At 38.0% G+C, this 22,257-nt stretch overlaps 1 protein-coding gene across 2 annotated transcripts; it reads left to right on the forward strand.

Annotated features, from left to right (window-relative positions):
* The first annotated feature begins 220 nt into the window (after positions 1-220).
* Positions 221-21,385, forward strand: LOC108439315 (alpha-N-acetylgalactosaminide alpha-2,6-sialyltransferase 1-like). Of its 2 annotated transcripts, XM_017717640.2 has the most exons (9): positions 221-371; positions 5,374-5,947; positions 9,401-9,563; positions 12,207-12,369; positions 13,516-13,654; positions 16,156-16,259; positions 16,658-16,741; positions 18,826-18,925; positions 20,803-21,385. In XM_017717640.2, exons 1-9 carry the CDS (start codon positions 265-267, stop codon positions 20,983-20,985), a joined length of 1,617 nt encoding a protein of 538 aa, XP_017573129.1. In that variant the 5' UTR covers positions 221-264; the 3' UTR covers positions 20,986-21,385. The 2 variants fall into 2 exon arrangements, with proteins under 2 accessions (XP_017573129.1, XP_017573130.1); XM_017717641.2 differs by lacking the exon at positions 18,826-18,925.
* The last annotated feature ends 872 nt before the right edge of the window (positions 21,386-22,257 follow it).

The raw sequence follows: 22,257 nt of genomic DNA on the forward strand, positions 1-22,257 counted from the left end.
ATAAACTTTATTGATAACGACTTTCTAAGTGGGCACTAACTGTGCCGCATGATTCTGAGAGAAGCCTGACCTGAACGCAGTCACAGTGTCTATTCTAACCTGATGACAGTGAACTGTCCTCTGAACCTGACCCTTGTTTCCTCAGTGCTCTGTTGATTTTGTCACACCCCTATCAAGATACTGTCTCTAAACGGACTCTGATAACGCTAACAGACACACAGAAACTCCCTGTGTGCAGATAGGAAACAAGGAGTTACGGATACGATGGCAAGACATTCTCCAGTTACGACGTTTATGGCTGTGGTTGCTGTAATTTACATTGTATTTACTGCATGGATATACGTGCTGTATACAGGATCCACCAGATTCAGGTATGTTAAAGTACATTAATTACAGAAAGGAAAGCCAAACTGACTAAGTTTAATAAGGAACTAAAGCGAAGATTTACAGTGACCAGGTCAATGGTCAGTGAAATGCAGAAGGACAGGGTCTACCGATTGATTTGCCAGATTCATAAGCTGAAGAGTGAGTATGCATTCGGCAAATAAGCACAAACAGTATTGGCTTCACAAATGTTTGCTAGAACAACATTAAATACTAAACCACGTTTAGTCCCGTTGTAGATTCATTCAACAGCACAATGCACTTAAAGTTTGGACACCTTGCCCTATTTTTGGAAAGTTCATTTCCTTAACTTCCATTCTTCCCATAAGTTTTGTAAGCACAAAAACAAGTTTGTTAGTCCTTTATGTATTTATCTTTACCTTCCTCAGTGTTTCTTCCTTGATATGGAGAGCAGGTTTTGCCAAATTGATGATTTAACACTTTTGCTTTCCAAACTATCATTAAAAACACACAGTGAAACTATTTCAGCCCAAAGATCACCTGACACTTCCCTACAAGACGATAACACCATGGCTTCTTTCTCAAGCCAGCACTGACATTAACCCTCTATAGCATGAATTATTACTTGCACATAATAAAAAAATGTTTTAGTGTATTTTTGTTATTTATTTTATTTAAATTTGCTTACATAATGGAAATATTTGAAAAGAAAAATTAAGTGGGGTATTTGGTAAATTGTTATATATATAGCAACAATGCACAATCATACCATAGCACCATAAAAACAAAAAAAAAAGCCCCATAAAATGTCAGTTTTCTCTTTAAACCTCCTGCTATTAAAAAAATTAGACCAAACCAATCCAACTTATACTTAGTGAAATGTACTAAACAACACTTACAAATACTGTAAATACATTTCAATTGGTATTTGGAATGTGTAGTAATAACAACATCATAATAAGAATTCCTGGTCATGTGATGTCATAAAGTATTTGTCCTATCAAAGTAAAAGACCCTTTTCCCACAATTAAATAGGAAAATGCAGATTTCATATTACTGCTTTTTAGTAAAACTGAGATAAAGCAATTGTTGGCAACACCGTGCAATAAAGAGTTAATGCCTCCTCTAATATTTACGTTTATTAATATTTACCTATGAATAAACCTATTTGGTCTTCGAATACACCTGCTGAAAGGATATACATATCAAGGATATACATATATCTGAAACAATATAAGCTAAAACAGTGCCACGTCTCAAAAATGTCACTTTACAGGTAGCAGGTTTCATTTTGATATTCAAGCGTCTGTACACTGTTAGAAATGAAGGTTCTATGCAGGTACATTCCTCGTTTGTCCAGGTACAAACAATGTAAATGTATCTCAAAGGTTCAACAGCGGTTTTAAGATCCAGTTGTGAACTTTAAAAAAAGTTTTTTCCAGGTGAAAAGTACGTATTTGTACCTTTTCATAGCCTAATGTTTTAACAAAGCACAATACAATTGGATTGGATTATGGTACATTTACGTTCCCTGATTAAAGGTACTGAAATGTACCCTTGAGGGTACCACCGCAGTGACAAGAGGGGGTCCTGCCCCAGTAACAGTTTCATACCTATTTTTTGTGAATGTCGGAGCTAATTAACAGATGTTCAGTTAACCACATGAAGCAAAAAGCAAGAACAACTACCACCTTGCAATGTCCTAAATCCTCAGAGGGTCTCAACTTTCCAGACTTTAAGTTACTTTTTTAATCCCACAAACGGGGAAATTCCACCTCTGCATTTAACCCATCCATGAAGTGAAACACCACATGCACACTAGTGAGCACACACACACTAGGGGCAGTGAGCACACTTGCCCGGGGATCAACTGGGGGTTAGGTGTCTTGCTCAAGGACACCTCAGTCACGGACCGTCGGCACTGGGGTTTGAACCGGCAACCTTCCGGTTATGAATGAAGAGAAGCCCGAGCTATAGGTATTTAAGATATATTTCTGGTCATTTCAGTTGAGATTTTTGAGGACATAGAGGCTAAACTCTCTGCTTTAATCCCCTGGTAAGCTTTCGAGGAGGCATATCACATTGTATACAATTCAGGATATGCCTTTTTCAGCCCTTGAGCAAAGATTCGGCTTAATTTAGGACTCATAATAAATGACTCACTGAATAAATGGACACAAGTGCACAGATATTTAGACCTACCCTTCACATTCTGACCATGGACCAATAAGAATATCGACGCTATTGGTGATATTTTTGATGAAGATGACATTCATTCTGTTTAGAACTTGAATGAGAGATCTTAAAATGTGTGCTCCACAGCCTTATGAGGTTCCCTGAGATAGTTCATTAAAGACCCAACCTCTGGTTGAGCTCTTTACTGTAGGTAAAGAGAGTTTCCTCATTTAGGGATCAGTGGAAGTCTGGAATAATATAATCACACCCTCAAAAAACTTTAATTCAGTATTGTATACAATATTCTCTACATCTCTTCCAGATGAGGTACTGATAAAAAAACAGATGCCATTTTGTATTAGTGGGCATTGCTCTTCTCTTTTTTTTTGGCCAGTAGTAGCAAGGTGTAGCACGCGATGGTCACAGGACCCTGGTCACAGGAAGGACACTGGTGGCAGGAGAAATATTCTTTGTTTTCACTCCAAACAAACACAAAACCACAAACAAAACTGGTCACCTCTCTGTGGCTCCTACACTAGACTTTTCAGGCCTTTTCTAGTCTATTCTGACTATTCTGACTCAGAGCTCATTGCTCTGCCTCCCCATCACCGCCCCTGCTCCACACCTTGGCCACCAGAATCTAACATAAGGCATAATCTAGTGGCCTTGCTGCTGGGCTTTTGACCGGCCTTTGAATCTCTCGTGGCTGTTGCCATCTTTCCCCCCCTCTCTGGCATCTGACTTTCTCCTGCCATCACTCAAATCACTTGCTGGTGTTGGAGATTCAGGCCCGCCTTCCTGCCAGCTTTCACGGCTGTTATCTGGGCCCAGGGTACGGGTGCATGGCACACATGGTTTTGGAATTATTAATTCAATTTATTTCTAAATCATTAGATATAAGGTTACCAGTGTGTCCAGCTCCTCTGTTATGTTATTATCTTCTAAACAGAAAGATTCTCATGTAGGGTCTGGCAGCTTCTATGAAAACAGTTCTGAAGCATTACCATCAGCCTAATATATGTGGCTACAGCACTTCTTGGACATTCTGATCCTTCAAAGCTCCACAATGCAACTCCAACTACTTTGTGAAATTAGCCAAATGCTATTTGGTTTGTGAAGGATCATATTTAAAAAGAGTATAGGGTGGGCATCCTAAATCTGTTCCCTGACAATTTTTATGTATGTATGTGTGTGTGTGTGTGTGTGTGTGTGTGTATACATGTGTACGTGTTAATATTCATATTTATATAAAACCCCATCAATAGTATTCTAATGACATCACAACTGCACTGCCATCATTTTGGTAGGCAACTTTCAAAGTTTCTTCAGCAGTGCTGTGGTGTAGGTGTGCTGAGTGTATTGACTTGATTTTATTTGATTTGCTGCTGTAGGGATAATAAGTAAAGGCTAAAATAGCAACTGCTGAGATTCCTGCTGCGTTATCATTTTTGTATCTCAAACTGCATTTTACCACCCTAAAAGGATGCGAGAATAGAAGAATAGAAGTGCATGTATTAGTGTAGTAGTAAAGTACAAAAGTATGTGATTTGGGACGAGGCGTTAGATCAGCCAGTGAGACGCGTTTAACAGCTCCAGTGGCTTATTATAGCTTCTCTGTGCTGCAAATTAGCTGCTCATTAAACATCTCCAAATGAAAGGTATTTCTCCAAGGTATTTCTTGATTAAATCTTTTAATCTTGAGGTAAACAAATGAATGTATTGGAGTATGCCGGTGTTGGCTTTTAAGGTGGAGTGGAAAATTCAAAGGAGAAGCTGACAAAAGAGAAACTGACTTGAGCTTGATATATATGTATGAGTTTATAATTTATATGCATTTGTGATCTTTTTTTTTTAGTTTTTATTAGTTTTAATAAAATATAACACATTGGAATGTTCTGAACTCCGGAGATGTGCAGGTTCTATGTATCCGGTACACCAATCTAGCTAATCCTCCCCTTGTATCATTGTCTGGAGACATATCTAAGACATGCACATATCTTTTCTTTTATTTTGTGGTAATTCTTGTGTATAATTCTTGGTTTTTATCCACCTGCAGGGCTGTAGCTCACCTACAGCTCACCTACCAGGATGGCAACGTGGTTTTCTCAATGATGCTTCGAAAAAAAAAAGCAAGAAAACCTGATAAGCCTAGTGTTAGAAATGCTCATAATTCAAACATACAGAGTTTTGACAGCAAGTAATGGGTCACTCAAGAACAGTCGAGGAATATCTGTAGGTTTTCATTTTAGAGAGGCTGCCCCTTCAGATGAGCTGAAGAGCTGACACTAACACTAGATGCTGACAGCTGTTGTCTTCTACAAGAGGTCTTTTCTACTGTGCAGACAATGTGCCAACATGTTAGTTTGTAATTGCTGTTGTGACAGAACCTCATAACTCTAAAATGTTTTCACAGGAGAAGGAAAAAACTTTAACACTGGGCTGTGCGTCTCCCAGTTTGAGAACTGTTGACGTCTGTCACCTCTTAGATAGACTCTTCACCAAGAGATGTCATCTTTTGCCAGAACATCTTTGCCACAGTTTGAGCCCAGATATGTAATGGAATATAAATACTATACAGAAGGCAAACTTGTTGCATTTAATAGTCTTGAAACACCGTTTCACCAAATTGTTGGCCTGTATATCAACCCAATTCACCAAGCACTCTTCTGCACTCCAAGAATTTACAGAGTGAGAGTATAAAGTACAAGCCTTTATTGGTTTGAAACGCACATTGAACTCATCTATAAACACTGAGAAATGATAAGCCTGGGATATTAACCCATGAGTGAAGCCTCACCCTCGCTAAACCCATATAATTTGTGTGTGTCTTTGTTTCTTTCCCTCCCTGTCAAGGAAACAGTTCTATCCTGGTTTGCTGTTCCGGAATAACTGGCATTGGACTGAGATAATGGACAACAACTCAAACACTCCTCAGGAGATGCGCAACATGACGTGGAGACTAACTACGGATATGGAGAAAGCCAAGGAAAATTCTAAAGCACTGAAAATGCTTGTTATGGATGGTTCTGCGGCAAAAGTTCAACATAATTTATCTAATACTGATCAGAGAGACCCCAGAGCTGGAATTCAAGCTAGTCCAGAAAGAGATAACAAAAACACTAAGAAGAAAACAGCAGGTAGTTTGATTCCTTCACGGTTGAAACTCATTAAAAACGTGGAGGACCCACCAAAAGTCTCCCAGCCCTCAGTTGAACTGAAGCCCATGAAAACTAAAGAAAACAGCACAAACACTCTGCAGTCCAACTTAGGACATCAAGGTCAAAACGTCTCACAATCGATGAAGTCAAGGCCAGGGGTTTACAGCGAATTGACACCTATACCAGTCATGTTCAAGAAAAATTTTAAGAGGATGCCATTCTGGGAAACAAATGATGTGTATTTGAGAAGTGATGAGTCGGTTCAGACGGTAAGTATGAGATTTAATCACAGTCTGATTCAGAGAGTGCAGTGCAAATGCAAACTGTTTAAAACTGTTTATCGTTCCTGTTGTTACTGTTTGTCAGTATATCACATTAGAATAAATATAAACAATCGTAAACATAGTAAAACATAACAAGATTTGGGCAGCATGGTGATGCAGTGGATAGTGCTGTCACCTCACAGCAAGAAGGGCCTGGGTTCGATTCCCCAGCCGGGCAACCAGGGTCCTGTCTGCGTGGAGTTTGTATGTTCTCCCCATGTCTGTGTAGGTTTTTTCCTAGTTGTGAATGGGTGGGATTGCATGTCTGTGTGTCTGCCCGGTGATGGACTGGCGACCTCTCCGGAGTGTTTCCTGCCTTCCACTCAATGATTGCTGGGCTCCAACACCCGGAGGATAAGCGACTTATATGATGAATGAATAAGAAAATTTGCTTACTTTTAAAAAGTTATTGAGTAAAACTTTACAATACAGTTCCTTAGTAATTTAGTAACTATGCAGGAGCAGATCATGAATGAATATTGTAAAAATCTGTAATGAATAATTAGTTATACTTCATTATTAAAGAATATGAGACTGAACTGGTTATTCCTGCAACAGCTAACATTGCAAAAATGTACATTTACAGAATGAACTGACAGATTTACTAAGATTAACTATATAGTAACTATAAGGTTAACTGATATAATAATAATAATAATAATAATAATATAGAACAAAACTATGACTAACATTTTCACTGATAAAAGCATTAATAGAAGAAATTACAGAGATGTAGAATTTTGACTAAACTTTATTTTAAACTATATATTAGATATATAGATACATTTTAGTTTGAGCTAATATAGTAACTAAGGTTGTAGTTAATACAGCAACTATAAGCTTAACTGATATACTACTAGGACTACTATTACTACTACTACTACTACTACTACTACTACTACTACTACTAATAATAATAATAATAATAATAATAATAATGTTGCTGTTTTTGGAAAAAAATCTCATATCTCCAAATTTGTAACTTTACAGGAGAAGGAAAAAAAACCTTCTTTACTTTTAATGTAAGTCAATGGAACCAGATATTTTTCCAAGTCATTTTGGGTTGTTTCTTTTAGTCCATTCATAATGAAATTTACGCACAATGTACAGGGTAACAGATTTTTTCAAATATGTCAAAAACTGAAAAACATCAAAAATAGAGATATGAGGTTTTCTCCCAGCAGCAGCGATATAAAAGTCTTGCTGATAAAAACTTCACATTAAAAGAAAAAACGATGAAGATTCATTTAAATTCATGACCCTGACACACAGATCACATCACACAAAACAAGATCAATACCAGAGCTAATGAAACTTGACACTCAAAGTTAGAGATACATTCATTTGAGCTAATAAAGTAACATTACAAGGTTAACTGACATGATAACTAATAATAATATTAAAAAAAACTAACATCAAGTTATATGCATGGGGAGCTGAGAGCACAACCGAGCTGAAAAACGTTAAAATCCTTATGCTCAAGCTTATCTAGGCTTGTCTTTCCAGCGAAAAGCTTTTACCATAGTCCTCCTATATGCCCATGTCTACAAAATACAGCCATTTGTCCTACACCTATTACCAGCATTTCTGTTAGAGATCCTGCTTTAAGGGCTATCTGCGCTTTTTATCATAAACAACCTGCCATGGTAGGTGAGCTTAAACCTGTTTTATGGTTCACAGTGTCAGACAGATGTGAAGCAGTGATACAGTGTTTGTATTGTGCATCATTGTTTAAACAGTTGTCATTTACTTGGTCCTGGGTCAAGTTTTATATGAGTTATACAATATATTTGTCGCTTTACTAAAGAGGGCATAAATACTGTTAACTAATAATAAAGTATTAGTAATAACACATTGTTCCTGTTATTACTAATGAATTCTGTAGGATAGTTTAACACTTTAGCAGGTACAATAACTGTTAACTAAGACAAATTTTGGCAACCTTGGACTACAGTCTCTAAAATTACACCAGCTAAATGGAGCACTAAAACATGGGTTTCTGATAAAATGGCCAGTGGAAGTACACAGTGTTTTAAAATTCTTCCTACACTATTGACTGATGCACTCCTAAGAGCAGCAGACACACTATGGCCAACTGTGTACATTAAATAAGTACAAAGAACCTAAGTATTAAATAATGTACATATGTTTACATTTTCATAGCCTAATAATTCAGAACAGAACAATAAAATAAAAAAAACCTTACAAAATTCCTCCTGAATGTACTAGACATGCAATAAGATCTCTAACCTGAGATAATAAGGCAGGACAATAGTGACTGTACAATGAGGTGCCGGTAACAGCAGATAATGACTATACTGTTCCTGTAGGCTTCTGAATTCATTCTGCTGCTAGCATCATCAGTTGCATCATCAACAAAGATTAGTGAGTCCATTCCAGAAGCCGCCATGCAAGCCCATGATGTGACACTACCTCCACCATGCTTTACTGATTAGCTCATGCTTTGGATCATAAGTAGATTCTTTCTCCACATTTTGACCTTTCCATTTCTGTGGTAGGGGTTACTCTTGGTCCCATCAGTCCATAAACCTTTGTTCCAGAAGTTTTGTGGCTCATCTCTGTATTACTATGCAGATTTCAAACTGGCCTTCCAATTCTTTACTGCTAATGAGTGGTTTGCATCCTGTGGTGTAGACTGTATATTTTGGCTCTCAATGTCTCAATGTCTGTTTAAATGTCTGTTTAAATGGTGGATTGTGATAACTTCACCCCTGCCCTGTAGAGCTTGTCGGTGATGGACCTGACTGTTGTTTTGGGGTTGTTCCTCACAGGTCGCACATTGTTTCTGACATCAACTGCTGATGTTTTCCTTGGCTGACCTATTCAGTGTCTGGGTGTTAATACACCGGGGTTTTTGATTTTTTAGGACATTCCAAGTTGTTTTATCAGCTTTGCCCAATACTTGTGCAATGGCTCTGATTTTCCCCCTTTTCTCAGCTTCCAAATGACTTTCTCTCAGGGTCTTTATATTGGTTTATCATTTTTATCAGACTAAGCACAGGCAGTAAGAGCTATGAATTTTTTAAACCATCACTGTAGCAGGGAACACCTGGGGAACAAGGAACACCTGACATGTTCCAATATTTTTGCTCATTTGCATATTGGTTGGGTTTAAACAAAAGGTGTCATTTAGATGTAAATATCAGAAAATAAAAGCTGAAATTGAATGTGTTGTTTTATATTCATCTTTTGATCAAACTCCAAATGTCTTTAGCGTATTGGTCATAGAACTGGCCTTGCAGCTTAGATACTTTTGTAGGAGACCATACATGGTACGTATTTCTAATAAAATGGCCAACAGTTGTAGCTACAAGATAGGTGTTTCTAGTAAACTGGCAATAAATCATTGCAGTAAGCGGTTATGTTTGTGTTCTGTAGGCTTGTGCAGAGTCATTGCATAAAACAAAAGATCCAGACTTTCAGAAGGCGTACCTTCCAAACGTTCAGATGTATCTGTACCAGAATCTTCTTAACCTAAGTGAATGGAACCGCTTGGCTCACTTTAACAACCCTTTTGGCTTCATGGAGTACAACTACAGCGGTAGGTGCCACACAGAAAGTCATCTTTTACTCAAACTAGTGTAACTGGCAAATTCATGATTGAAAGTTTGATAAGGGGGAGGGGGGGGGGGGGGTATTTATTTATTTAATTTCCGCCAAAAACACTTGTTAAATACACAGATCTTTTTCAGAGAACATGCATCAGATATCAGTTTTTTCATAGATGTCTTCATTGTTATTTTTTCCACACCTTCAACGTCTTAGAAGTTGGGTGCATTTTCTGCTTCATCCAAATAATCCCAAACAAAGCCAATACTGCTGAGGCCTGGGTGCTGGGGTGGTCAGTCATAAGTGCTATTTATCTGATAGGGACAGCTTTGGTGGTTTACCAAGTCTTGCAGGTGGTTGTTAGGAGTCCTACTTTTTACTCTACTTTTAACTCTAGTTTTAGAGACTCTTGTTTTTTCACTTGTTTTTCTCTGACTTTCCTACTTCTTTGCACATGCAGATTATTTTACATTTAATCTCTTCATATTTCCTGAAAATGAATAACTTATTCTTGATGGCTATTTAGACTGGAAGTAAAATAAATGAAGGTTGGTCTCAGATTTTTGCACAGCACTGTACGTACACTTTTGTCAAGCTAAAGTTTCTATTTTATAGTACAGTAGTGCCTATTTAGATATGCTAGTTGAAGACTGCATAAATAAGGAGTTTATAACAATGTATAAGCATGCAATAACATGCTTAGTATAAAGTAATATTTTTATAAAGCAATTCTTAAGAGTGTGTGAACAGTTATGTATTGAGTTTAATAAAGTAAAAGATACTGAAAAGTAGATGGCGTTGTATTGTTCCATTTATTACACTGTTTTGAAGCATTGCTCCCAAGTAATAGCCTTGCTAAGAGCCCCATATAGAAGTTCTGTGGAAGATTCTGATACCCTCAAATATATGTGATCATTTCCCCAGTTGTTTTCTCATATGTATTAATATACATATTTCTGTTAAAAAAATTTCAAAGTAGAAATAATCTTGATGAAATATTTCTGTTTGTATATTCTATATAAAGGAACAGTAAAAATACTGTGAATTGTTACATTTGCTGTTATTATTAAGTAGAAATACATCAAAGTGATGTGTGGTGCATTTAACTAGACCTCGGCGTTATAAGCTACAATAGTTGTGAATGATGCTTCATAACAATGTTATACACTCTCAGAAATAAAGGTAGTGAACTGTCACTGGGGCAGTCATGGGCTGGACTTTAGGGAACCAGCCCTGTGATCGGAAGGTTGCTGGTTCGATCCCCTTTAGCTGACAGTCCATGACTGAAGTACCTAACCACCAACTTCTCCCTGGGTGCTGTGGATAGGGCTGCCCATCACTCTGGGCAAGTGTGCTCACTGTTCCCTAGTGTGTGTGTTCACTAGTGTGCATGTGTGTGGGTGTTTCACTGCACAGATGGGTTAAATGCAGCGGTCTAATTCCCACAGTGTGCAAAACACAGTTGGCTGATGGTTCTGAATTCGAGCTCTTGTCACTGGGGTGGAACCCTCAGGGGTACATGTCAGGGTTAAATGCATAATAATCCATTGAAGTTATATTTTCTATGTTGTGTTGACTCCACACACTCCACACAAAGGTAGAAATACCTACTTTTCACCTGGAAAAAAACATATTTGAGGTCCTCAATCAGACCTTAAAACCACTGTTGTACCTTTGAGGGAACATTTACATTGTTTCTGTCTTGATGAATGAAAATTTACCCCCACACAACCTTTATTTCTAACAGTGTTATACGTGGAACAAATGGTAGTCATTGTTTTGTAGCTCCACTATTTATTTTAGGTTCTTTATGTCAATAAAATTTCATTTACTTAATGAAACATCCAATGTCATCTTGTGATTACAGGCACGAGTTGTCCACAAATACTTAGTGTTCAAGTAACGTGTTGCTGTATGTTATTATCTATCTACTCATTCATTCTGTCTTTCAAAAATCTTTTGATTTTATTTGTACTTACTTATTAGCAAAGATTAAGATTTCACCTAAAATATGCTCAGATTTTCATTTAGGTTATAACTAGTATTATAGTCAAGACTGCTAGAGCCAAGTCCGAGTCAACACAGAGACTTGGACCCATTAAGCCCAAGTGAAGATCAAGACTTTTAGTAGTCGAGTCCAAGTCAAGACCAGGAGTGGGTAAGACTGAGACGAGACCGAGACCAGATTAAGATTATTATTGTTTTAGCCTTCATTAAACTTTGCGTTGTAACTACATCCACACATTACGATCTGCTCTCAGTAGATGTTTGAACTTTGGGACCAATGAACATCAACAAACAACTAATACTCAGTTAAGCCAATCTGAAAAAATCAGATTCTCAATCAACAGATTTAATCCAAACCAGTCACAATACTGTTACAAAAACAGTTAATCAAATACAACTTTAAATATGATGAATATTCTTGATGATTTGAAAAAAGTCAAATGTTTTTTTCAAACTAAAAAATTTAGTTATGTTTATGTTTACATCTACACTACACCTCCGGAGTCCATGCAATTACCAAATAATAATACTGCATAACACTGAATTACGATGTAATATGCTTTGGGCTTAAAGGGATTCATTCTTCTTTTATTTTCACGTTTAACACTGATTTGTTCTTTGTTTAAAGAAATAAAGAGTGCAGTGGATTTGATTCCCAAACCTAACGTCACTCAACTCTTGCCCCGTGTTGGGAATGACTCCTGTATCCGGTGTGCTGTGGTGGCTAATGGTGGGATCCTGCATGGGTCCAAGATGGGCAAGGAGATAGATTCCCATCAATATGTGTTTCGGTGAGTAAAAATGCCTCATCACAGACAGACAGACAGACAGACAGACAGACAGAGGTTGGATAGTGTAGTGAGTAACACCTCTGCCTTCTACACTGTAGACTGGGGTTCAATCCCCGACCAGGGCAAACACCCTGCACTATACCAATAAGAGTCCTTGGGCAAGACTCGTAACACCACCTTGGCCTACCTATGTAAAAATTTGCAAATTGTAGGTCGCTCTGGATAAGAGCGTCAGCCAAATGCCATAAATGTAAATCAGGTCATAGTAAGTTCTCTGTGTGTCTGCCTGTGGCCATTTTGCATACTTTCCCTCTTAAAAAGTGAAGTACATATTCAGATCCATCCTATATAAAAGGTCACCAAGCTACAGTCTGTCTTATTGTAGGTCTGGGGAGAGATCCAGACCTGTCGCCAGACCAAACACCGTTAACACTATTTAACTAAAAAATATCTTGTTTATTTTTGTAACAAGACGCTACGATGAATGAGGAATGAGGTCAGGGATTAGAATATGCCTAAAATAACAAACAAACACAACTAAAGATGACAAACGAACTAATCTGAGAAGAGACAAAACAAAAACACACCTAGACAAAACATGAGGAACCAGATAATTGACGTCCTTTCAGGTCATGTCTGAGGGGAGAGAGCCCTGAACGTCGTTTGAGATGGTAGTTTGGTGAACTCTTATACAGGATGGCGCCCCCATGTGGCCAATCACAAACATGCAAGGAACACACAAATAGGAAAGCACAGAAAACAGCCACAAACACACAGAAGAGTCACTAGGACATGGGTCATAACAGAGACCCAAATGCTTTGATGACTCTGATTACGATGTAACCGTTTCTACAAAATCGATGTACATTTACAGAAGAAACACTGCATTCTTTAAGTACAGCTAACTCATGCAAAGGATGGTGCATTCTGGGAGAAACAGGTCCAACATTTTGTCAAAGAAGTTAAAGAAATGTGGGATTTTACAGCAGTCAGCTCCAAAAGCATGTTGGGAAAGTGGTTGGTTCTTGGTACTAATATTGTAGAGATGGAGGTGGAGCATCCCAGCACTGCTTGGAGTCTTCTTAGTTATTGTAAATTAGTTTTCCATGTTTTATGTGATTCGTTTTTATTCTATCTGTACTGCAGGATGAATGGTGCTGTTACTGGAGGCCATGAAGAAGATGTGGGAAACAAAACTTCAGTCTATGTTCATACAGCCTACTCGCTGGTCGCCTCCCTTGCTGTATTTAGGAAGTATGGCTTTAAGAAGATCCCCAGTGACAAGGTATTACTCATTCTCTTTATATATTAACAGAAATATAAGTACAGTCAGAATCATGTGAATACACTGTCTTATTGTTTGCTCAAGGAGCACAACAAAGCCCCAAATTAAGTTGCTTTACTATAATATTGTTGACCTCAAAGCTGGACTATGTAAGTTTTGGGGATTTGGTGACCCCTCTGGTCTAAATGTGCAACTGCATGCAACATACAGAAAATAGTTTATAACTTGTTTGGTGAAACTTGCAGTTCTGGATTTGAATCATCATATAGTCAGTTTTATGTGAATTACATTAAAGGCTAATTAATTATAAAATCCTGCATTATCAGAGCCGACTGATAACACAAGTCTTTTGAATGGGAGTGTACTGAGAATTCAAAGATTACAGATTAAAACTATAGTTAGATCATTCTGCTGATTTGGTTCAAACTGCAACCCCACATTTAAAGAATCCAAAAATACTAAATATAGTTTTTAAAAATTCTTTAATTAAGTTATGATCTAGACGAAACGCGTGTGGTGGGATAGTAATAAGCTGAATAGAATGAAACAGTCTTTAATTATAAGATTATTGTTCTTGGGAGGTGTTAAGCCATGAGTGTACACTGGTGAAAATATTTTTATTTCAATATTTACTTTTTAATACTTAACGTCAAACTTTAAACTTCACCATGAGTTTAGTTCTTAAATAAAAAAATGCTTTATTAAAAAACACTGTCCCATGTTTCCATGTCACTACTAAAACACTGAGTTTCAGTCTGTAGGTGGAGCCTTATTTTAGCCACACCCCTACATTTTAGAGCAGGAAATGAGGTTGCACCCCTGTCCCTCAACTGGTGAGCAGTTCAATCCCATTGATTTGAAGTAAATGTGTCCCAAAGTCTGAAAATAAGTGGGGAACATTATGAATTCTCCCTACGGAAAGATTCTACAGTTATACAGTTTCTACAGTCACTTATTTTGTGTTCAAATGATAATATGATGATGTTATTTACATTGTTCATTTACAGCATTTAGCAGACGCTCTTATCCAAAGTGACTTACAAGAAGTGCTTTGTCTGTCTAGAGAGAGTATCTTTGCTAGTTACCAATAGGTTAGAGAGAAAGACCTGTCCTGAGCTCAGATACTGCTAGAAACAAGAAGCCACTGTAGATACCCAGAGAAAAGGAACAGGGTTGAACACAGAACTCCAATACAAATACAACACAATACACTACATTTCAATAATGTAATAAGAGCGATCCTCCAGATAGGAATTGAACCACTTCCATGCATAACCAGCGATTCCACGGTTGGTAAGGACTTCCAGAAGGATTGTATGGTTGACCACATCAAAAACTGTGGAGAGGTCAAGAAGAATCAGGACAGATGACAGTTTGGTTGATCTTGTTGCCTGGAGCTTCTTCGTCACTGCTATTAGAGCAGTTTCTGTTGAGTGTGCTGGTTTGAAGCCAGACTGGTTGGGGTCCTGGAGCTGGTTCTGTGTGAGAAAGAGAGACAGTTGATTACAGACTGCACGTTCAAGAATTTTTGAAAGGAAAGAAAGGAATGATACCGGTCTGTAGTTGTTGACAGTTGTTGAGCTGTCAAGCATGGGCTTCTTTAGGATGGAAGTATACTTGCAGTCTTGAAGTTGATGGAACTTCACCTGATGACAAGGACTTGTTAATGAGCAAAGTGATGAAGGGCAGTAGGCCCTTGGAGATTGACTGGAGCAATGCGGGTGGGATGGGATCCAGTGGGCAGGTAGTTGGGTTACTGGATTTGATCAGTTGAAGGACGACATCTGTGGAAAGAGAAGAAAAACAGAGAGGAGGGGGTCTAATGGAAGGAGTGGGGACAGAGGGGAAAGACTGGCAGATTCTATCAACCTTCTTCTCGAAGAAGGTGGCAAAATCCTCAGGAGTGAGAGAAGAGAGTGCAAGCGTCATTGGAACACGTGGCTAATGTAAACGGCTTATTAACAGAGTTTACATTTAATATCTACCCTTTCAGATTACATTTCATTACACTTTCACAGCAAAACAGTGGTTAAATGTCTTCAAATCAATAAATGAAAGGGTCGTGCACAATGCATCTGTAGAAGTGCTCAAAGATGGTTTAGTCCAGAGTAATTCTTATTAATAATGTAGTAATTTTCCTGCTCAAAAGTAGCTAAAATTGTCACCACTGACGCAGTCACTTGGTCAAGTTTTGGTAGCTTTATGACCGATTTGATAAACAGTTTAGTTTGAATAAAATAAGCATAATTAAGGTTGAGAGTCACTCAAAGCAAAACATTTCTGTTTATTTAAAGTTTATTTCAGTTGAAAGCCTGACGTGTAGGATTTCAGCCTGTAGACAGATTCATGTTACACACTATTTGCTAACACTGCTGGTAATAACTAAACGTCAGTAGGAGTAGGCTGACACTAACTGCACCTGTTTATTTATTGGTAGCGTTTTAACCAAAATGCTTCAGTTAATTGAGGAGATTTGCCTGTTTTACCTGATTTGTCTGCAGGGCATTAAATACGTGATGATCCCAGAAGGCCTGAGGGATTTTCACTGGCTGCAAGGCCTTCTGAGCAAAGGGAAAGTGCCAAAGGGCGAATTCCGGAGCAGAATGTAAGGCCAAGAGCGCACGTCTTTCTTTTGTTTATCCTCGTTATATTTCCTCATGCCTCGAGGAAAAGAGGCAAAGATCAACGAAATATTTACATATATCCACCTATTCAGCCTAAAGCAGTTTAGCCGTGCCACAAACTAACACTTCACTGTGGCCTCCTTTCTAAGTCAAACACATTTTGATTCAGCCACAGGAATGTTTTACACGATTGTCTACAAGCTAAACCCTGAAAGTGTTTGTTGTTACTACTTTCATTCCATTGGACCTGAATTTGTAAACGGAAGCTTTATGGATGAATAGACCGAGCTCATGTTTACTGGAACTTCCAAGTTCTTGGAAAGACCATGGTTGTAAAAATGGTTTGAAAGTGTCGTGAGTCTGATTATCTCTCCTTTAGGCCACGGACGTTCTATCCCAAAGATTTCGATGAGAGCAGGTTTTATGTCCTTCATCCAGATTTCCTCAGATACGTTCGCAACAGGTAACGTGAAACTCAAATCCGCTGTGGAGACACACAGGCCACTTCTAAAGAACATGTAGTACCAGCAGGCGTGCTTTGTTCGTGAACCACAGCCCACTCGCTGCTCCTCTGCATCGCCCGAGGGGAGAAAAGATGCAAACCGTGGTCTTTTGCATTTCAATTAGAACACACACGAGAACAGTCCATTTATTTTTTATAGCCATGTGTGTGTAAATGTATGAGCAATTTCTTTGGAATCACAGCTTCAAGCCAAAAACTGTTTGGCTACCTGTTTATTACTAATTTATTAAGTTGTAATTACAAGGAATTAAGTATTTTCCATCTTTTATTTGAATCTTATATATAATAATCTTACCTAAGTACTGGATTTATAATGTGTTTATTTATTTTGTTTGTTTTCCATCAATATATAAATGTTAAATCACTAATTAACTCAGAACAAAGACAAACTGACCCTCTACTCTAACGTGAAGACCTTTAACGTGCACTAACGTCTGGTGTACAAGCATCATTTGAACATGGGACCAATATAAACTGCTTGTTAACAGGGTTTACATTTATTATCATAATAACATGTAATTTCATTACACTTTCAAAGCAAAACAGTGGTTAGATGTCTTCAAATCAACAAATGAACGAGTTATCTACATTGCATCTGTAAAAGTGCTCTAAAATGTTTAGGTTTTAAAATTGCACTCACTGGCCACTTTATTGGGTACACCTGTTCAATCGCTTGTTAACACAAATACCTAATCAGCCAATCACACGGCTGCAACTCACTGCATTTAGGCATGTAGAGGTGGTCAAGACAACCTGCTGAAGTGCAGACTGAGCACCAGAACGGTGGAGAAAGGGGATTTAAGGGGCTTTGAACGTGGCGTGGTTGTTGGTGCCAGACGGGCTGATCTGAGTATTTCAGAAACTGCTGATCTACTGGGATTTTCACACACAACCATCTCTAGGGTTCACAGAGAACGGTCCGAAAAAGAGGAAATATCCAGTGAGCGGTCAGTTGTGTGGACGAAAATGCCTTGTTGATGTGAGAGGTCAGAGGAGAATGGGCAGACTGGTTCCAGATGATAGAAAGACAACAGAAACTCAAATAACCAACCAGAATCTCTGAGGAACGTTTCCAACACCTTGTTGAAAGTGTGTTATGAAGAATTAAAGCAGTTCTGAAGGCAAAAGGGGGTCCAACGTGTACCTAATAAAGTGGCCAGTGTGTATATTGGCTTGATAAGGCTTATTATTATAATGTTTCCACATAAAACACAACTAAAACCACAACCAAAGGAGGTGGAGCTCATGCACCATCCACCCACAGGCCTGGGTGGCCTTCATCCTAGCTAATGCTTAATGAAGTAGTAATAAGTAGTTAATTATCGACTACTGTCTTATTTATGCTCAATAGCACTGTAAACATTAAAATATTATGCACATTTTTTATTTGTGTATACAATTATTTTGTCCAATATTTTAGATGTTTATCAAAAATCCTTAATTCACACTACTTACTGCTTAATAAAGTAGTAATAAGTAGTTAATTACTAGCTAGTGCCTTATTAAAGCTTAATAAGTGCATAATAATAAACCCCTCAATAACAAAAAATATAGAAATAAATAGAAAATGGAATTATAAAAAACAGTGCCCCTGTAAAAGCTTAATTCTTTCTACTTATTCCTTAATAAAGTAAGTTAATTAGCAATACTTATTATTATTAATTACTAATTTATTAATAAAGTCAAAAAAACTCAGTTAACTATTATCCTAAGGCTTATTATGGCTTAAAAAAGGGCATAATCACAAATATTCAAAATATCATGCAAATATTATATAAACAAATGGCATTCATTAAAAAAGTGCTCTCTAGTTTTTATTAAAGCTTGATAAGGGTATAACAAGTGTATTATAACAGCCAATTTCCTTTTATTATAATAGAAAATAAATTTGGAGCTGAAAACTTTGCAAGCTGTAAACTTACACCTAACTTTGAGATTTTTTTTCTGTTTAATGTACAGATTATTTTTCTGGTTGATGTGTTTTAACGTGCTGCAACATCAAACACTCTAATAACTTCACACAGATTCATGCCCTCTAAACAACAGAATGGAACTCACTGGGCTTTATATAGACCCACTAATGGAGCCTTCACCCTTTTCCTGGCCCTTCATGTCTGTGATACTGTAAGTATAATTAAAGTTCTGCGATGACTTTATATTCTAAGAGAAGCAAGATATCCATGAAAAAGTTTATTCGTTATTTTATACATTCACAGAAAACACCTTTGACACAACACCCACTCTTCGCTTCAGCTCTTTGACTCATTTATATTCCTCATCAAAGCTGCCGTGGGACCAAAGCATCGATGTGCTTTTAGTGAGAATAAAGTCTGATACATCTGAATGATATTTTAGATGATTCGTCTGCTGGTCATGACAGAATATCACACAAACTGTACACTGCATTCATATATTCAGTATATACTGCTCTTAAGGATTTATATTGTTTTATCAGCTCCACTTACTGTATAGGTGCACGCTGTAGTTCTACACTTACAGACTGTAGTCCATCTGTTTCTCTACATACTTTGTCAGACACCACTGCGTCTGATGCACTCAGACCAGCACAACGCACACTAATACAACACCACCATGTCAGTGTTACTGCAGTGCTGATAATGATCCACCCAAATAACACTTGCTCTCTGGGGAAGCATAATGTAGGTGTTTCTAATAAAGTGGCCAGTGAGTGGAAGCATAATGTAGGTGTTTCTAATAAAGTGGCCAGTGAGTGGAAGCATAATGTAGGTGTTTCTAATAAAGTGGCCAGTGAGTGGAAGCATGAGGTAGGTGTTTCTAATAAAGTGGCCAGTGAGTGGAAGCATAACGTAGGTGTTTCTAATAAAGTGGCCAGTGAGTGGAAGCGTAACGTAGGTGTTTCTAATAAAGTGGCCAGTGAGTGGAAGCATAAGGTAGGTGTTTCTAATAAAGTGGCCAGTGAGTGGAAGCATAATGTAGGTGTTTCTAATAAAGTGGCCAGTGAGATGAAGCATAACGTAGGTGTTTCTAATAAAGTGGCCAGTGAGTGGAAGCATAATGTAGGTGTTTCTAATAAAGTGGCCAGTGAGTGGAAGCATAAGGTAGGTGTTTCTAATAAAGTGGCCAGTGAGATGAAGCATAACGTAGGTGTTTCTAATAAAGTGGCCAGTGAGTGGAAGCATAATGTAGGTGTTTCTAATAAAGTGGCCAGTGAGTGGAAGCATAAGGTAGGTGTTTCTAATAAAGTGGCCAGTGAGTGGAAGCATAACGTAGGTGTTTCTAATAAAGTGGCCAGTGAGTGGAAGCATGAGGTAGGTGTTTCTAATAAAGTGGCCAGTGAGTGGAAGCATGAGGTAGGTGTTTCTAATAAAGTGGACAGGGAGTGGAAACATAAGGCAGCTGTTTCTAATAAAGTGGCCAGTGAGTGGAAGCATGAGGTAGGTGTTTCTGATAAAGTGGCCAGTGAGTGGAAGCATGAGGTAGGTGTTTCTAATAAAGTGGCCAGTGAGTGGAAGCATAAGGTAGGTGTTTCTAATAAAGTGGCCAGTGAGTGGAAGCATGAGGTAGGTGTTTCTAATAAAGTGGCCAGTGAGTGGAAGCATAAGGTAGGTGTTTCTAATAAAGTGGCCAGTGAGTGGAAGCATGAGGTAGGTGTTTCTAATAAAGTGGCCAGTAAGTAGAGGCATGAGGTAGGTGTTTCTAATAAAGTGGCCAGTAAGTAGAGGCATGAGGTAGGTGTTTCTAATAAAGTGGCCAGTAAGTAGAGGCATGAGGTAGGTGTTTCTAATAAAGTGGCCAGTAAGTAGAGGCATGAGGTAGGTGTTTCTAATAAAGTGGCCAGTAAGTAGAGGCATGAGGTAGGTGTTTCTAATAAAGTGGCCAGTAAGTAGAGGCATGAGGTAGGTGTTTCTAATAAAGTGGCCAGTAAGTAGAGGCATAAGGTAGGTGTGTCTAATAAAGTGGCGTTTTCAACAGTAAGAACTGAAACTCTAGTTCTTTACATATTTCTTTTCTCATTGCAGGTTGATGCGTATGGCTTTATCACCGAGACCCATAAGAATTACTCCAATTACTACTTTGAGAAGCAAAAGACTCGAGTTATTTTCTTCATCAACCACGACTACAACCTGGAGATAAAACTGTGGAAGAAACTCCATGATGACAAAATTATGACACTCTATCAGCGAGAGGGAGGAAAGAGATGATGGCCTTTTTTCAGGAAAAAAACAGCTTTATGACACCGAAGCACTTTTATGGCAGGGCATAGCATTCAAACGGAGCCAGATTACGTCCAGCAGGGTCTGAAACTCCAGTCCTGGGCAGGACGTGATAGAGATCAGCAGCTGAGTCAGCGTCATAGTTCAAATTCTGCCCGTTGCTGGTACATCTGTCTTCAGTTTACCGTAAGCTGTGATTCTGTGATTACAGATTGCAGTGGGATATGATGGGTGCATGGATAAGATTTGTGAAGCAACTGGAGTTGGGTGTTAAGACAGAGATGGGTGTTAAGACACAAATATAAAGTCACACTGTTTATTTGTTTATGTAAATAGTGGGGTAGTGGGTTTTTTACTCAAATAAATGGTCACTGTGTGGATGAACAGATAGATGGCTTTAGATATCATTTTTAACCATTTTTCACACCCTATATATAAATATATATACAGGGTATACAGACACCCTATATATCATTCTACTTCTACCATTGACTGAATAGTAATATGTTAAATATATATAAAATTATGATCATTTACGGGGTACTTTCCACTGGGGGGTGTCTGTCCCAAACCCAAACACCTAAATGTCCATTTGTGAAAAATATCTTTTTTTAAATATTTATTACATTTTTTGGTTTATCATGAGTTTAATAATAAAAAAAAGAAAATGCTGTCCCATGTTTTTATGTCACTACCGAGGCACTAAGCAGTTCATTCTGTAGGTGGAGCCTTATTTTATTTACACTCCTGTGTTTTAGCGCATGCAGGGGACTGCATCCCTGTCCCTCATGGCCCCATGGTGAGCAGTTAGACTTGCTGTTTTGAGGAAAATGTGTCTCAAAGTCAGAAAATCAGGTTTGTGAGATTCTGAGTCACCACTACCCAAAGCAATTACATAAACTTTTTCATGTTTAATTGAAAAATGTGGTGATTTTATGTGTGTATTGCTGTTCAAAGCTGTGTTTGCTACTCAGGTACTGGCTAGTGTTTTTCAGTCACTACTACAACATCACTCAAAGTGAAAGGATTTTAGTCTAAAGTTCAAGTCAGTGTGTTTTCAACTCTGACAACAACCAACAAATTCTGTAGAATGAGCCATATGTATTTTAATGATTTGTGTGCAAAGAATAACACTAATAATAATAATAATAATAATAACACTGAGTAATTAGCTGTGATAATACAGAATCATGTCTGAAAATGGGATTTGTGACCCTGGAGAACGTTTATCTGCTAGGACCCTATTAATGAAGTAACGTT

The sequence above is a fragment of the Pygocentrus nattereri genome, chromosome 2 (genome assembly GCF_015220715.1).
Source record: "Pygocentrus nattereri isolate fPygNat1 chromosome 2, fPygNat1.pri, whole genome shotgun sequence".
NCBI classification, from domain to species: Eukaryota; Metazoa; Chordata; class Actinopteri; order Characiformes; family Serrasalmidae; genus Pygocentrus; species Pygocentrus nattereri.

Bases quoted from the DNA above. Each gene is read 5' to 3' on its own strand.
- LOC108439315 (XM_017717640.2), top strand. From the start codon at position 265: ATGGCAAGACATTCTCCAGTTACGACGTTTATGGCTGTGGTTGCTGTA. The intron at 372-5,373 runs GTATGTTAAAGT...CTCCCTGTCAAG, and splicing joins ACAGGATCCACCAGATTCAG to GAAACAGTTCTATCCTGGTT. The intron at 16,742-18,825 runs GTAACGTGAAAC...AACTTCACACAG, and splicing joins CTCAGATACGTTCGCAACAG to ATTCATGCCCTCTAAACAAC.